The 18,540-nt window shown below is 34.1% G+C and overlaps 1 protein-coding gene across 4 annotated transcripts in view; it reads right to left on the reverse strand.

The window, feature by feature from the left end:
• Positions 1-18,540, reverse strand: part of LOC120345514 (uncharacterized) — a 54,394-nt gene that overhangs the window by 18,213 nt on the left and 17,641 nt on the right. For all 4 annotated transcript variants that reach the window (XM_039414989.2, XM_039414990.2, XM_039414988.2 and 1 more), the window contains 5 exons: positions 4,260-4,394; positions 3,779-4,047; positions 3,102-3,246; positions 2,421-2,600; positions 1,563-1,622 (listed from right to left, as the gene is read on the reverse strand). In XM_039414989.2, coding sequence (XP_039270923.2) covers positions 1,563-1,622; positions 2,421-2,600; positions 3,102-3,246; positions 3,779-4,047; positions 4,260-4,394 — 789 coding nt within the window. The remainder of the gene's footprint in view (positions 1-1,562; positions 1,623-2,420; positions 2,601-3,101; positions 3,247-3,778; positions 4,048-4,259; positions 4,395-18,540) is intronic.

The raw sequence follows: 18,540 nt of genomic DNA on the forward strand, positions 1-18,540 counted from the left end.
TCATTAATAATATTCGTAATACTCATATACTGTTTTAAAATAGTAACTTCATTTTCTTTCCTATATTATGTAACGAGAAATGTACAATACTGGCAGAGTACTTGAAGAATAGTAGATATAGACTAGAGATGTACCGATACCACTTTTGTCGCCGATACCGATACCGATCCGATACCAGCTAAAAAAGCCGATACCGATACCGATACGCCGATACTACAAAAAGGCCGATATTACCGATATTCCGATACCGATACTATGTAAATATTACTTAATTAGGTGTGCTGTGTAGGGCAGACGGGTTAAAACAATGGTCTTTGAGCGTTGTTCATAGTACACATTATTTCAGATCGAAAAATGATATATCACATAATATGAAATTAATGTTTGGTGTTTGCTTCAACTGATTAAGATACACTGTACAGTAACGCTAGTAATCTCGGTGTTCAATTAGAAAACTCATAAGCCGGGATGTCCAATTTGAATTTAATGTTAATATCGCGACCTTCGAATATCGTTATTCGTGTTTAAGAGAATATCGAATATCACCCACACATTCTAGCGCCGCCGTCCTACGTTCAAATTAAAAGCATTTTTCAAATATTTTATTTCGTGGCTGATCATAATCGTCGACGCAATAAGTCAAAGCCAACATGAAAGAATATCAATCAGCACCGACCAAAAGAAGGCCTACCTATAACCGTCGAGGATGTTTTTTTACTTTACTATTTTATATTATTATACAATTGCTATCATATATTTTGAGACAGTCTAGGACTCTAGGCCCTCTAGGGCTAGGCGGTCATGTCAATATATCTATAAAGAAATTGTGTTGTTAAACAAAATTAATATCTGCGTAGAGGGATAATTGTGTCGGAATTTAGTTTATCGATGTCGTTGGGTTAAATGACACTCGTACTTGACGACAAACAGTCAGAATTTATACCCGTGCCAAAAGTCCATGTGCCGTTAATAAGGACCCCAATTCCACTGTATGATTTAAAACTGGGCGCCTAATTGCTTTTTGTTATGTGCCGTGTTGATATATTTCTTCATAATTACTATGTAATATTAAAAATGTCAATATAAAAATTTGACAGCGAAAATAGCTAAAAATACGTGAATCATATTCTCTCGCGGGGGTAGGGACATGTATGGCTCATAGCTCACGATCTCTCCAGACAAAAAATAAATTAAAAAGTAGTATTCCAACTTATCTTTTAAAACATTCTGAACCATATCAAAAAGGTAAATATATCGGAAATATCGGCCTTAATCTAACCGATACCGATACATGGCCGATACCGAAAAAATGGCCGATATTGCCGATACCGATACCCGATACCGATACATCGGTACATCTCTAATATAGACACAATAAGCCATTTATTCCAATATGATTGCATGAGTTTAAAATCAATAGAATTAAAAAGTCTGGTCTGAAAGATTTAATCACCGTCCCCTCAAAGACATCTCAATCCGCAGGTTGATAGACATTATATTAAAAAAGGCAATATAAATGGCGAAGTAATTTGAAGAAAATAAAATTGTTGAGGAAAATTTACCTTTTTCTTGTATGTTGCTGACTCACTGAGCTGAATTCACTTGCAGTATCGAAATTGCTCCTAATAAATATTAAGAAAGGTGTGTAATATATATTGTGCATTATTTATGTAACAGCATGAATAATAGAATGTCTTTTCATTGGATGAATTCATCATCAATTAATTTAATATTCATGACTTCCTTGAAATACACAGCACAAACTATATATTATATTCCGATCAATAAAATTACTTAAGTAAATAAAATTATTGTTTATAGTCTCAGTACCACTTGGCATTTTAGTGGTTGACCCAAATTGCTCAGAGATCAATCTCCTTAATTTCTGAGTGTCCATGATCTAGCTTTGATCAAATTTCATCAAAAAAGTCATTTGAATTACTATTTTTCAATGGAAATATAGAAGCTTTATTGCAGCAAAATCTTGCTTTTCTAAATTTAAAGTGTTAGAATTTAGCATCATTTCGTTTAACAATAGTTTTAATCAGGAGTGTTTAGCTAGCTTAATCTAGTATGTGCAAGTAATTCAAATTCCATCGCGTTGTAAAGCATATACTGTATCTGAGCTTGCGCGAAGCAAACAAAGCATGTCACAAGATCAATAAGCAAAATTTCTGAGTCTACAACTACTAGGAAGCCTATGTTAATAAGGAAAAGTGTGGCCCGCAGTTTCACCCAGTTATTGTATGTGGCACTCCTGCTTTAAAGGTTGCACACCCCTGGTTTAAATCATATCGATTAGCAGAAGATAATTTTACAGTTTACACACCTAGATATGGACACCTGTAAATATATATTTATGTTTCAAAAGTAGTAGTTTTCGCTGGGAAAATCATCCTCAGCTACCTGCAATCTCTTACCGTTGTGGAGAATTCAAGTTGCCACCAGACTGTCTCATTTTCTGATTTATAACCCAGTCTCCTAATTTAACAAGAGAGTTTTGTCTTTTGACTTTTGATTTTTCTTGAGGTGGAGCATGTTGTTGACCATTATGTTGTCTATGTTGAACATTACCACGATCACTTGAATTTGCGAATCGACTGTTGGAATAGGTAATAAATAATGCGAAAACTGGGTTTATTCGAGAGCTATCAGAAAAAGAGTGGAACAGAAATTCCGTCTCAACTCTGAAATATTCAAAAAACTATTGCAAAATTCATTAACCATCTAAAAAAGAATTCGACTCACAAATAAAAAGAATTTTTAACCTCATGCACTGAACTCCTGGTTGTTAAATTGAGAAAAAATCAGAATTCATAAAAATTGATGTTGGTTAATTCGTCCAATAAAATTTATCACTAAGCCATTAGTGATCAACAGCATGACAGTAGCCATAATTTAATAGCCTATTGTTTCATATTACCAGAATTTCAAAAAGAATGCTTTTCCATAGAAGATGGATGCTTAACTAAGAGAGACAGATTAACATAGAACTACATAATATATAAAATTCTAGAATGGGAAAAAAAAAATTTAATCAAACTGAATCAAACTGAGGAATAAAAAGAATAATATTATAACTGAATTAACAAGCTTGTTACCTGCTATCTGTAGCCCCAGATGTATCTGAAAAGTAAGCAGATTCACCGTTCTCCCTTCTTACATTTTTATGTTGAGGATGAGGACCTTGTCTCATGGGAGGTACATTTTGATCTTGTCGATGAGTAGGTCTGTGTTGTCTTCCATCTAAATATTAGTTCAAAAATAATGGAGTTACTACTTATAATGTGATACTTTTGAGCATGGTGTAAAGTATCCAAAATTTAATTAAATAAATTTAATTGAAAACGCTCAATTACTGATGACAGGTTACAATTCAACAGTCCGCTCAATGGTAAGATTAGGAACCATAGTTCGGAATAAATCTACTCAATTACTGCAGGTGATCATTTACAATAAACAGGATGGATTTGTCTACTAGTCATACTCAGCAAAGAAAAGGTAGAGTGAAGGAAGTACAAGACTAAAATTTTCCCGCAATTATCCATGGCTGTTTATGTGCAGACATTCTTTACAGTGATGGCATAAGTCCTCAAATTCTGAGTCATGCATGAATCAAGTCAATCCATGAGTCATCAGAGTTCTGAGTCTAGTCATTCACTGAGATAACTCATATCGAGTCCGAGTCATTCTCTCTACATGACTTAAGTCTTTGATAAATGGTTACTTGAGTCCAACTCGAGTCGAGTTCACCACTCGAACTCGTTCTTTATCGTACCTTTAGCAATATGCTGTGGATCCTTTCTCCCACTTGGAGATCGTGCAGTACCAGCGTTGGGTACACTTCTTTGTTGATAACTATCTTGCACTTTTCTAGGACCATGAGCTTGGCCACTCAGTTGCTTTTGTCCCTGAGAACTTTGGCGAGAATCAGCAGGAATTCGACCGTTTCTATGATGAACATTTGGATCATATTTATTGTTATTAGACGATAAATTAGCTGATGGTGATGATTTGTTGCTGGGTTGTTCATGTTTTGCAGATTGACTGAAAAAAAGATATTATAGATTTATTAAAAAATGATAAAAATTATTTACCCCTTAATGCAAGCAATACCAGGGATCTATGTGGACATTTCATAACAGAATATTTTAAACAAAAATCCATACAACTTTCGTATAAATAATTTCATTTTTCTGGACCAATTTTGAATGAATTCACTCTAAGCTAATTGTCAGAACTTAACTTAGATTCAATACCTTGATGTTGTTGATGAAGCTGGTCTAATATTAACATGATTAAAACCAAATTCACTGTCATCGTCTTCCACTGTTTTTTTCTTTCGTGATTCACTCGAGTCTCGTTTCTTGTTTTTGGTAACTTCCGTTCCTTTACTGAAATATAGAAAAATAAACATTCTAAAATGTTTCAAGTTTTGCAATACTTTGAATAATAGGACGAAACTCTTGAGATTAAACCATGAATTAATATTTAAACTACACTGCCGGAATCCTAATATTCAGTAGCCATCAGTAAAAAATTTGTAGCTATCAATACTTAGAAATAAAAGAATACATTGATTTGAATTCTTTCTCTCCATCACAAACAGTAGCATAACTATGCCAAATGTCGCATGAAACAATCGTAAGAATTCATTAAATATTTCACAATATCTTTTACCAAACTTTTCCATTCTGGTATATCGTATTGTCAAACAATAAGTGTGTCAGAAAAAAGTTCTTATGCATTGTATAGCACAATGTAACAAAGACACTATCAGGCTCCCGAAGTATGCGAACCAAGATGGCGGACATCGGAATGTAACATGGGTAACAGGTTAGGGTTGGACGATAATTTTTTTTCAATTTTCCTTATTTTAGTCCTATTATCAGTTCGAAGACTAGCCAAGAGCCTCCCGTAGTATTTATACCTAAAATTATGGCCTAACCCTAACCTATTACACATATTACATTCCGATGTCCGCGATCTTGGTTCGCATACTTGGGAAGCCCCGACACTATAACTTACTATCTATTTCAACTCCAAAAATGGATAGTTTGGAATACTTGAAGCAAAAGTCTAATAACCAGGGGAGGTAGTGTCTATTTTCACACCAAAATAGAATAATTACGTCAAACAAACTATATAAAATCATAGTTCTTTCTCAAATACCAATAAAACAAAGTGTCATTGATCCATGACAGGGTTAATAAAGCAAACAATATGAGTTTTGTCAACAACAAAAAATGATGAGCTTTGAAAAAAGCAATGACAGGGGTTTGAAACTTGAACCCATATTTGCTTTGTCTACAAATTTAGTTGTCTCTCTCTATATTGCCTATTTCCGAGGTGAAAAGTTTCAAGAACAAGAAAAAAAGCTTATTACAGCTAAGAAACCATATTCAATTACTAAACAGGTTCTTAATTATCTACATATTATGACAATACAAAATCAACGTGAGAATAATTCTCAAATATATAGATGCGCAGGTTGCGCAACTGTACCGGTATGATACGAACTGAGAACACTGAGATGTGGATGCAATATGGAATAAAAAGTGATCCCTTTTAATTAATATAAAAGATGAATATGAAACCTATAGGAATATTTGACAAATTTATTTACAACACAAATAACATCATTTTATCACATTAACATTTAATATTGAAAAGTGAGGAAAAAATAATTGAATAAAAAGAAATAATAATAATTCTAAATATAATTAAATTGAATAATTAATAACTACTAGTGCTACAAGCATATTATAAACAAGATAGGATTAGGCTTCATATCTATTCCAAGAGACAAAAGCACTGTAGTAAACCCTCAGCTCTTGTTGAACATGGGCATGGCTACAAAATCTTTTCCCCAAATAATTGATTGCGAAACTTAGGCAAAGTAGATTCTTAAAAGTCAAAACTAGAAGCTTATTGTTTACATGTTGTATCACATAAACACAAAGCTTTGTAAAGAATCTATAATTCGGTTTGTAAACAGCTATCCTCTGTAGTAAGTACCATTGGACTCTGAAGTAATTTAGGACACGAGTGAGGATTAGTGGGTTATTACATACATAGGAATTATATAACTTGTTGAACCAGGATAATAATACTTACCAGTAAATAGTACAAAACAAAAAAAAACAATAAAAATCGATAGTTGGTATGAAAATAACCAATCTTGAATAAATTTGATTTTATTTGTGATGACATTTTTAGGAATACTAATATGGTATTTTGTGATTTAACACATGTTAAAAAAATGAAATTTTTTTATTTTAACAAGCAAAACCATTGGTGCTTGCATAAATTATATAATCAAATATCACAATACCATGTTTTTAGATATTATTTACACACCACCATCAAATGAAATCTCTAATAATACTAGTAATATTAATTTTACTGTATATCAAATCAAATAAACAATTTCCATATCAGCTATGCGATTGGCATTGTCATCTATATCATTTATCAAATACAAAGATGAACTACCTGTCGTACTGATGTGCCATAATTATGCCTATCCCAACTCAGTAGGTGCAGACTCAGTAATACGCAATTTGCTAAAGCAAGTAAACTGAATAAAAACAAGCATAACCATTGCTGCACTTTAAAATTGGGTAAAGGTTATGACGACTCTTTCAACATGCTCTTCAACGTCATTAACAATGGAAATCGGAAATCGGTAATATTGCAATTAACATGGGCTGGAAGTGTATTTTGAACCCATAGAACTTCGGCAAACCCTCTTTAAAATTACCACATAACACAACTTGACGTACATGCACGAACTGAACAACTTTCGAGAACATGAAAGAGCGTTATTGGGACCGCTAAAATCGATTTTGAACAAGATCAAGAGCCAATTACAAAAGTACAACTTGCAAACTAAAATTGGTTAGCTAAATAGATACACAAAAACGGTAACTGTTTCGGCTAGCTGTTACCGGAGAGGAAAATATGATCAGCAACAGCAATCAAAGCAAAAATACAAATTTGCCGACGAATTTATTTGAAATAAATACTTTGCCTCCCTGGAAAAAAGACGCAAGGGAACGATATTCACCCCACGATAGGGAAAAAAGAAGATCGCAGTGTTCAAAGGTATGATAATAAACACCATAGGTGTTCAGCAGAGAAACCAACTTTACAAGCCCATACAAGTGGATTAAAACTTAATTGAAGTGGATCAATAGGTAAATTAAAGACCATTTAAGTATAGATTATGATCGAGATCGATCTCTGCATATTTTCGTTTAGTTGAACTCACTTTTTAACTTACACTTCAAATGCATCAGATTCATACAATATGTACGCCAAATTGGGTATGTTAAATAGAAATGTCGTGAATTGTAAATTTTAGCTCGACGTGTCTGCGACAGTACAGAATCGCGATGAAGCATGCTGACATTGCATGCGACATAAGTTTTTACCCATCCGTCTTACAGGAACTTAGAAAAACCCTTAAAGCGATCCTTTGATCTTGCCGAGATAGGTTGAAACTTTAGGCCTTTCAAGCGGAAAAAGAAAGGTGTCGCGTGCCGCACCATTTAAAATTACGTAGATAATCTCGTGGTAAGATAAATGCTAACTGAGGTAAAAAGTCACATACAGACTAAAGCGAAACGCAAAAGCTTCAGTTATCGACGTAGCATGCAAATTCTACTTGAAATGGCAACTTGACTTTTTGCAGGCTCACTCGCAACAATAATATTGTGAAAACAGAGTAAATTATTCCAAGTCTGTACACAGGATCAAAGGCGGCAATCAATGAATCATATCTACGGGCATTCACCAACGGCTGTTTTAAAACCAAACCCTCTGTCTATCTCTATATGGTACGGAAGTCCAATAGCCTCCTACGGAGGGGGCCATTCGAGATCATATGATCATACTTATTCCTAATTATTATTCCATCGATGCTAACTATACCCTGCGACAATACAACAACCGTGATTGTCGATGTGAAATACACACCTTTTCTAGCTAAACACCGTTAAATAAAGACGAGACCACAATAAATAAGCATAATACTTACCGGAATCGCAACTTTGACAATTTTACCAGCATGATTACGATGTGAAGCTCCAGGAGACGATAAATAAGACAAAGATATCACAACAGAGTACTAAATCCTGGGATAATTTCTTATTTCTTAAAAATTAAATCATCGACGCCCAAATAATTAACTAAATATATACGGGAATACTGATTCTGTAAAATAGATATACAATTTACATACCGGCAAAAAATAAACCAAGAAATTATTACGAAAAAAGTCATGTTGCGTATATTCCGAGGTTCGAAGACTTGAATTACATAGTAAATAGTACAATAAGTACAATAAAATACATTTTATCGTAACAGTCTTCCTTCATTGTACATTTGTTTCTAATCTTGTAACCTGTAAAAGTCCATACCGACATTGCAAGCTCATTTCATGTTTAACTTTAATTTATTAATTATATTCGTTTATTTCAATTAATTGATTCTGAATTATAAATACAATCATCGCAATTATGTTTGAAGTCACTTTTCTTAGCAAATCTAGATGTTTATCTTCGATGTCGTAAACAAATTCTGCTTATTTGTCAGCACCGATAATTTGCTGCCGGCCCATTATCTTCAAAGTGGCGTCGACCTGACTGGTCAAGTAACCTGCACTGAGGAAAGCGTAAAACACAACGAAAACAAGTCATCTCAAATCAAGTGGATAATGCTCACAAGTACCCTCGGCCTAAGAACTAAACAATAACCCTTACATACGCGAGTACCAGAAAGAGACGCGAAAGAAATACTTTCTCAAACATGATATAACGAGTTAAGGAATGTGATATTATGTGTATTATAGTATGACAATTGTTGTAAAATATTCAATAAAAATATATGTATATATTATACATTGCCATGTTTCACACTTAGATATTGCTTAATATCCAAAACAACGTATATATATGTATATTTATATCATACACTCGAAGAGGGCGTGAAGTTTATACATTAAAAAGGCGTCGTCGGTTTACGTTGATTTAATTAGAAATGACTATAACGAATGTACATTCAAACGCGCAACGTATTTCTATTGTAGTTTTCACCCGATGTAAAATATCGTCGTTATTTCATATCTTATGGTTATTAAATATTTGTCGATGTTGACGGTAAATGAAAAGTAAAAATACCGTTCGTCATTTGTAGCGTCTATATGGCAAAACAATATCCTTTTAATTACGGAGGGGATCGTTGCAATTGAAGTTGGGACCGTTTATTCATACTACTTCTAACTTTGTTTCACACCAGTATAAGCATCTATCTTTTTATGTATCAAATTGTTTGCCACAAAGCATATAATTTCATATATCTATCATATATCAGTGTCGCTATATTTCTACGCCCGAAGAAACTATAACTTGAATAAAAAATAGCCATTTAAAATAAATTTGTCATATTACACGGCGCTTACTCGCACCTTCGAACACGACCCGAACACGAACACGACCCTGTACAAGCACTCACAGATCGATAACGATGTGCAAGTAGCTACAACCATTTAACTTCTAGCTAGGCCATCGCACCCACAATCACACAAAATCACAATAAAGGGACTAAGAAGCGTATAAATGCGAAATATACGGTATATATTTTTTAATTCTTCCCCTATAATCCTATATGTATATCTTCTCAATATGAATGATAATTAATCAGTCGGTTGTCAATATAGACACTAGACAGCACAATGAAATTGGGGTAATGTAGTAAATTGTACTTGAAAGACCTGTGGTGCCAAAAGTTCAACGAATGACATACCATGAACCCCAAACGCGACCACCAATTGTGAAAACAAATTACTTCTCTATTTTCAAACATGAAACCGGAATCACAGTGGATCGGTTACAAACAGATCACTAAAATAACAACGGTAATCCCGAAACGTTTATTCTTTAGACAAGGCCTTGTGTCTAAGTCAAGTATCATTATCGACAATTTTCAACGGAAACCGACCAATTGTGATGGTATCAGAAACAGACTTCGCTGTTAATTCTTTGTCAAATGTGTTGGAAGTTGGGTCAGATTTTTACTAGGTCTACGTTAAAATAAGGAGAGCAAGAAATATTTCAAAAGATATATTATTTGTATGGTCGAGTAACTAATCCTAACTTCTTCTACTGTGTGTTAGTGAAAACGGCTAACTTTAGGGTAAACATCATGCTCAAAATAATAAAGGGAATATGGCCATCATAAACATGCATAAAACTGAAACACCTTCGCACAAAAGGACGAACTATGTTGCTCAAATACAGTGAGAGGTACCTGTTTTAAATCAGGTGAACGAACATCAATGTTCTTCGTGCGACTACTGGTGGGCATATAAAGGTGCATTAAATAAAATATAAAAAAAAAATTTAAAACATACGCGAATTAAAATAAAACAGACCTGGGTAATATTTAATAATGAAAACTGACTCCATAACAAGATTTAGAAAATGCAACAGAACTTCATGAACACCCAGTAAATCGAACTATTTTGTTAGCCCCAATAACCAATCTGAAAGTTCTCTGATGTTCAACAACAAAATGTTACTGTCTTTGTCTGTACTATTAAGTATTACGGTATTAGCAAATTAATAACGTAAATATTACGGTATTAGTAACGTTAATATAAAAACGAAGATCGAACATAATCTATATTATGCTTCCGCTAGCGATACGATCTTAATATTTCTGATCTGCGAAATATCCAACACCACAACGCAAACTTCTGTATACAATATCTCCATGTTATCCTACTAGCCTGCGGCTACATAACAACATGATGCATATATCTGACTAAATTTAAATTATGAATCAACTACTGAAAATTAATTGGAGCGGCGAAATTCGGCAGAGACAAGTTTCTATTCAGGGAATGGCCGACAATATTTCACGAGACTCCATCCGCCGTCTAATAGTCTAATTTTCGGAAATGACCAATATTAAAATTGGAGAACGCGATTCGAAACGGTTAATTTCGTCTGTGAGCTAATACAGCATTATGCCTTTGACGCTTAAATCGTCATCGGTCGTAAATTTAACGAGAAAAGTACACCAGGACATAATCACAAATTCACACAGCGCGAGCTATGGGCGTGGGATGAAGAGTAACGGGTTAGCTTGATTGGCCCATCTTTCATGCGCACGACCTCGTCTGCATAAACCTGAAGGCCATAAATACGATTAATATTTCATTTGCAAGCTTTATATTAGGTTGTAAACAGACAGGGTTAAATTTTAAGGTGAGCGACCCAATTACGTGTTGACTGATCGACGTCACGCGACGTAAGTGAACGGCCTGAATAATTTAAATTAAATTGAGATCTATTACAAGGATGATTCCTAACACTAAATATTATTTGTGACTGGAGAAAAATCATCAAGTAAATATGCGACATTCGATAGGCTAAAATACTGCAGGTAAACCGTTTGCCTTGGTAATTTTAAGCAATGAATTGGTACTCTAACAAAAAAAAACTTGGTATCATGATGCTTAATGTTTCGCGATTTAAACCAAATCAATTTAAATTCTGAAATATACATTTGGCAAACCTCAGTTTTATCATTATCCAATTTCGCATCTAATTGAAATGAATCTAGACTAAACTACACTAGACGTGGTACCGAAAAATTAATCAGAATTAAATAAAAAAAAATGCAACGTAGCCAATTGAAAAATGATCGATGAATATATCATACAGTTATGCAAGCTCAAGTTCAGACATACAAATATAGACCAGCTGTTAGTCAATACTCGAAATTGCTACTTAAATGCGCCTGAAAATGGTTCGGAATTACCTCATTTTTATTTTAAATCCGCCTCGACTATACCGACTCAAATAAACGGTTCTGGCGATAGATGCACGGCCTGGAACATTAACACACAACGCTAAACGAAATTGTCAATTCAAAATTGAGCCCTCCCCCGAGGGCAATGGGATAGGCCTAATTAATGAGTGTCCAATTTCAAGCCTTAATAGATCTTTGATGTCATACTAATTGATGACTTCTGATGTAATTGGGTCATTTATTAAGTAAATGTCGATTAGAGATGACAATGGATAGTAATTTAGTTTTTAAGTTTGGAAAAAAAAAATTCGTTACAGAATTTTTTGTTTATAAAAAAATGAAAATGTTAAATTTTACAACCATAATTGTAGTAAGCGACAAATTACCATTTACTACTTGAAAACATAAAAAATCGATACTCAAGCCATTGCGAAAACATAAGAGGCAATAAAATTGTCACTGATTTATTGAATGTCGTATATTTGATTATTAAAGGTGGGTAAGGTGAATTACGTGATAAGCAGCGCTTATAAAAATCCATAAATCCTAACACATGACATTAAGTATTAGAAAAAACGAGTTTACTTTCTGTTGCTCGTCCGTAATTAAGGCCAACCTGGAACAACTATAAAGTATAAACGAATAAATTGTTTGGTTGTACAAATACATAACACAATGTACATAAAGACGTAATAAATTGACATATGTTATTATTTTTTATCTGTTTTCATCCTAACGGTGCCAATTCACCATAGCACCTTAGATGATGTATTCACTCGCTACCTGATATCGATGAACAGACACGCAGCTAACTAACTACTACACGGCAACAGACCGGCAAGACTTTTGAAAATAAACTACCTTGCAAAATTTTACTAATCTTTCTAAAAATTGCGGACTACGTAATCTGAAAATCCTCTTTTTCTTTAAGTCTATTTTCTCTCATTTCCGCGCTGCTGAAGCCAAATGCACAAAGCACACAAATGTACGCCAAAATATTGAAGCGATATAAATGAGGCGGAAAATAAGAGAAATTGTATCTCCGTGAAGACAATTTTCAAACTTCGTTTACACAGACTACAGTGAGACAGGACAGATCGGGAAATATTTCATTTTTAATATTGAAAACTAGCCTTGAAGTGATTCTTTATTAGTCAATAAAATAACCGAGGAAACGTCAAATATACTCCAAGTACAAAATCACGCACTCTCATTCATTTCCAAACTATTGGACTATTAACCCTTACCCGCTATTACTATTATTCAATTTATCCAATTTGTGGTAGATAATTCGCATGATGCTAGAAAGACTGAAATTATGCAAATTGAGTTATCTATGAAGAGAGGGGCACACAAATGACAGCAGTAATGATGATGGGAAAACTTCAAAAGGTATCCCCATCTGAAGTTAAATAGTGCGTTACATCTACAATCCAAGCTCGCGCGACAATAGGTTAAAACAAACATGTCAAGACCAGACATCTACACATACAATAGAAGCAAAATTAAATCGACACACAGAAGATATTGGGACGGTCATTCCAAATCAAAAATTCATACATAATCAAAATCAAGCTAAAATCTAGATTCGTTGTATATCATCTATCTTAGTATAAATATATGGCAACATGTAATCTACCATTATGGGCACTCTATATACTGGTAAACAGGAAAGCAGCCTTTCAAAAAATCATCCATGCGCAAATATACGGTTTACTAATTTTTGTCCGAGCATAACCATTTTATCAGTGAGTCACAATAACATCACGAAACAAAATTTGTCAAGTTGTGCACGGGCACTCATAGCAAAATGTGGTATAACAACTTACCGTAACACTATAAATGTGCTCAGTATAATATAAAAGAAACAAATGCCATTTAGGCATAAACTATCATGAAACCCTACCTATTTTTGTGGATAAGAATTTCAATATTATGAATTATCGAGTGTATAGAATATAGATTGTGTGTGTTCTCCCGCAACTTTTTTATTATTCGCTGTTTGATTCAAGTGCGACTATTCTTCTAATCTAATTGGATCGTCGGTACGAAAAAAGGGGGGAAGAGTTGTATTATTGGCTCCATGCTTTGAACTCCGTGAGTCGAGGTGTGGGTTTTGGGTTTTGCGTTGTTTAACGTATATGTGTGAAGTCGTATTGAGTTGACTCTATTATTTAAATATAGTACGAACATTATGAACATGATTTTATAGCAGCAGATCGCGCAAGAAAGATGATAAAAAAGAAAAACCTACGGTATGTTATAGATATATACCACATCCAAAAAGTATTGTAAACGCCGCAAAGTAATTTGAGCAGGCAACAGCAAAATTTAATCATCGTTACAAAAAAACAGCAAGCGGACATGTACGTTACTGTAATTCATTAAAGCAAGGAGAAATTGATTCCAAGAGGTCAATTTTTTGTTACCGAACACGTAAATCAGAGCCCTTTAAATCCTCTACGTTAACTTTGCGAAACCAAACATAACGAATTTGTCGAACATAAACAATACCATATTGACTTTGTATTTGCAAATCGGAAGCAAAATGGAAAATTTTTATTTACATAGAGTTTTGTGAAAATAAATCTAAACATCTAACAAGAATGCTGTTTGATTTTCGCATTACAAAAATTCTTTTCTGTAAATTGATCGATGATATATAATAATAGGTTCAATTTTGGTTCAAGTCGGTAAATTTATGAGAGCAAAAGTTCAGATATGATAAAACACAGAGCACGTTGAATTGAATAAGGCTATGTGACATTACTAAGAACAGCCCCTACACACAATGAGGGAGAAATAAATGATAACGTATTCTTGGCCAGAAATTCAAAATATATCTAAAACAAAACTACAAGAATATAAAACAATCGTGTTGAGATTTTGGGAATCTCACTTATTCCAAATACCGAAACGTGGTATGGAGAGAGGTATATTAAATAACAATTGCCATCAGTATAACTAATGAATGAGCATAAACATACATGCTAAAGATTCAAAGGCACTATTTCTTTAGGAGTACAACAAGTTCGCCGCGAACATTCAAGTATTTACACAACATATATGGATATAATGCCATTAAAACATAGTACACTTGACCTCCGGGCAAATGAAAACAAAAGACTTCTTTAAAAGTAAGAGTAGCAGCATTGTTCAACTCAAGATAATATCTTACAACAGGACAAACTTACGGATACATCCGGCAACAGATTTAATTCTATCGCAATCCCTGGGAACTGAGATACGTTCGTTTTTGCACTGAGATATATTATATTTAAAACAGCCCGAACTCTTAAATATAAAATGTAAATACATGTACCAAAAAGCAAATTAACTTTAGCTACAACCTACAAGTCTACAGCTTGTATGGACTGGAACAATGAAATTCTGATACAACTTAGCATATATACTTATCAGCCAAAGGTTAATAATTACTGAAATGAGATAAAAAACTATTCTAAAAACAAGTTATCCTCTATGCTTGAACACGAGTTGCAAATACAAAAAAAAACAGGTCATTTGGAACACATTTCAGAGAGAACATAACCAAGACTAGTGAAACTTTTGGGTACTGCTACACACAACCAAAAGCTCAAGTGTTAAAAAAAATTTCTTCATTTCCGCAGTAGTAATTAAGAAATTCCTGAATTTGGTTTCTGCGGGACTATCTACTTGAATTATGTTGTTTGAGAAGGTATGACCTCGGTCAGGCGAAGGCGTCAGGCGTTTTTTTTTTCATATTGGGGGCCACCCTGCACATAGAAAAATCGCTGTGCTTATTTCAAAAATATCTCCCACGAAGATAATCAAAATTAATGTAACAGAAGCGTGAAAAATGAATCGCGCCCTCTTTTATCTTACCAAATACTTCATCTTTTGCGTGCAATATGTGATATATGTACAATTAATTCTGACTTTTCAAGACCTCACACGCGCTAAGCATTCAGAAACGGATTCCGCCAAAGAAATTAAAGCGAACCAAGGACAAGCTTCTTTTGCAGCCTGTATCCCTCAACTAATACTTCACCTTTCTAGCCAAACAATAAGCAACTATGTACTTGCACCAAACTAAATAAAACTAGATTGGCTAATCGGTATGTAATTATTTTTGATCCGGATGCATTAGTTTTAAGTACTGTAACAAATCAGTGAACAAGTAATCGAAACTCATAAACAAACAAGTTTGCCATCATTGCAAAACAACATGGAGTAAGTTTGACGTCGAGACAAGATATAAGTTTACAAGTCGTCAAAGCTATCTAAACGAATCAATATTTTCAAATATGCGGTCTATTACACAGTGTAAGTATGAGAAAATGCGACCTTCATACCTACAAGGCTACAACATAGAATATCGTAATTATACACAGAAACAGAACACTAACCACATACCCAGTATATAATCACAACTCCTTCGATTTTTTTTCACATAAACAATTTGCAAAGAGCATATTAAATTAGATACGAATACTAAATTAGTACTGTCCAAAAATCTGGTTTTCTATAACTGATTCAACCAAAAGCACATTTTGACCATCGTTAAAGGCGACGTCTGAAGCGATAGCAATACAGTATGGTTACGATACTTAAAGGTTCAAGGTGAAAGCCAATTCAATCCCATAAAAGCAGCAATAACAATCAATACGTAAAAACTAATCCATTAAAGTACGACCAATGCAGTTCAAACTATTAGGTAACAACTTCAAAACATTTATTACACTCAGATAAATAGTTGAACTCTGATCTATTGAAGACAATATTAAAATGATGGCCATGTATGATAATATATTATATTTAAGAAAGTCACAATTATTTTAATGGGATTGGCGAGAGAATTGAGAGAGATTAATTAGGTCAAATGTGCTGGAATTCATTTTTTAGTCTTGAGGCAATTATTAAATATTTTTATGATGCGCACTATTGGCCTCAACTATGAACTACACACGTGGTCGCATAAACGTACAGAGACAATAGTTTTATATTGTCCAAGGACTGGTCAACTGATCGGGAACCAGATGAATGACCGTAGTTAGCTAGGTAATCAGACCGCCTTATAAGCTTTCCTCTCTTCGGGGATGAATATGAAAATCCTATCATATCTTGTAGTGGGCCGATTAAAAAAAATGAATGGAATTTTCGAATGTAGGATGGATATACGCTTTATATACACATCCTGTGACAGGCTTTCTCGTCGTATTTCAATTGTGAAGAACATTACAGACAACAACAAAACATAATTTTGAAGACGAGAGCGTCTTTAGGAGGATGTTTGTTTCATGAGCAGACACCAATCCAATGTTTCATGAACATAACATAGACATGAGGTCACCCCTCAACTATCGCAAGAAAGTACGGAAAGTGGTTCCATTTGAGCATGCAGCCGCAAGAAACCAGCTGGCGCCTTGGTTTATTTGGCAATATACCCGTGGACAGATGCTTTCCGACAAATAAAAAATCGCACTGATGCAAAGCCAATGTGTAAATATCATATTGGTCGGTTACCATGGTAATACACTTGAAAAAGGCAGACAGCGAAACGGAGTCGCTAGTCGATAGGCAATACAGAAATGCGACGAAGTTTGCTACAAATTATATACACATACGTTATTCATGTGTCCTAACAAATGAATACCGATAAATGTACAATATCACTTTGTGCGCTACCGTCCTAAATTAGAATTCAAATCGGCAATTGTGAACATTTTTTTATTGCCATTACCAAGTATTTTGAAATATCTGGTGATGAAATAAGGTCGCGAACATTTTATGAGGCACTAACTGCTGAAGGATCTTCAAGCGTTTCACTCAGATTTACGAGAACATGGGAGTAGGCAGTGTTTACAGCAATTTTTTGGTCAATTTTTACAGCATTATAGGACTGGTCACTGGTGGTGGTAAAAAACGCAATAAGCGGGAGACAGCCCTAAACATAAATGTGTAAATATCTTTTTGCGAGTGTTTTTGTATTCATATATCATACCTTATTATTCTATCCATACCTTTCCCCTTGACAAGTATTGGCTGAGATGGCACATTCGCACGGAACCCGCCAAGTACCAGCTGCAGATTACAAACCAAGCGTGCAAATATAATCTATACTAGCATGAGATCATTTCAACTCAAAACACCAAAAACCAAGTCGATTACAAAACACATATCTATTTAACGCGCACTTGAGCTGACATATAGGGGTTATTGCGTGGGATGAGTGTTTAACGCCTGCCGTTTCATCATTACATTAAACTGTTTGTTGAAGGTAATAATATGCATTTGAAACGCACTCGCATATTTCACGCGAGATGAATGCCCAAAAACAGCAGGAAATTGTGAATGATTTTCACATAAAATAACGAATACCAAAATTACAAGATGTCCATATATTCTCGTTAGAATTTAAGAACTCAAAAAAAGGTTTTATAGAAATCCTCAATATTAACATAAAATAATGATCTTCAAAAAGCAATACCATATAGCATTTACAAGACCACATGAAATTACCGTGACATTTGAAGAGTTAACCGAAAGACCATTATTTACCACATGCTAATGTATTTTTCAAACCTTCAAATATTTTCTGATACCTAGTCTTAATAATTGTAAAAAATTGCGACTGCTGAACAAGCACTGAAATACATCTTATGTTTCATTCTATATGAAAACTGCAACGCGAGACTGGATAATTATATCATATTTTGAAATAAACGTCCTCGTTACTTG

The sequence above is a fragment of the Styela clava genome, chromosome 8 (genome assembly GCF_964204865.1).
Source record: "Styela clava chromosome 8, kaStyClav1.hap1.2, whole genome shotgun sequence".
Lineage (NCBI taxonomy): Eukaryota > Metazoa > Chordata > Ascidiacea > Stolidobranchia > Styelidae > Styela > Styela clava.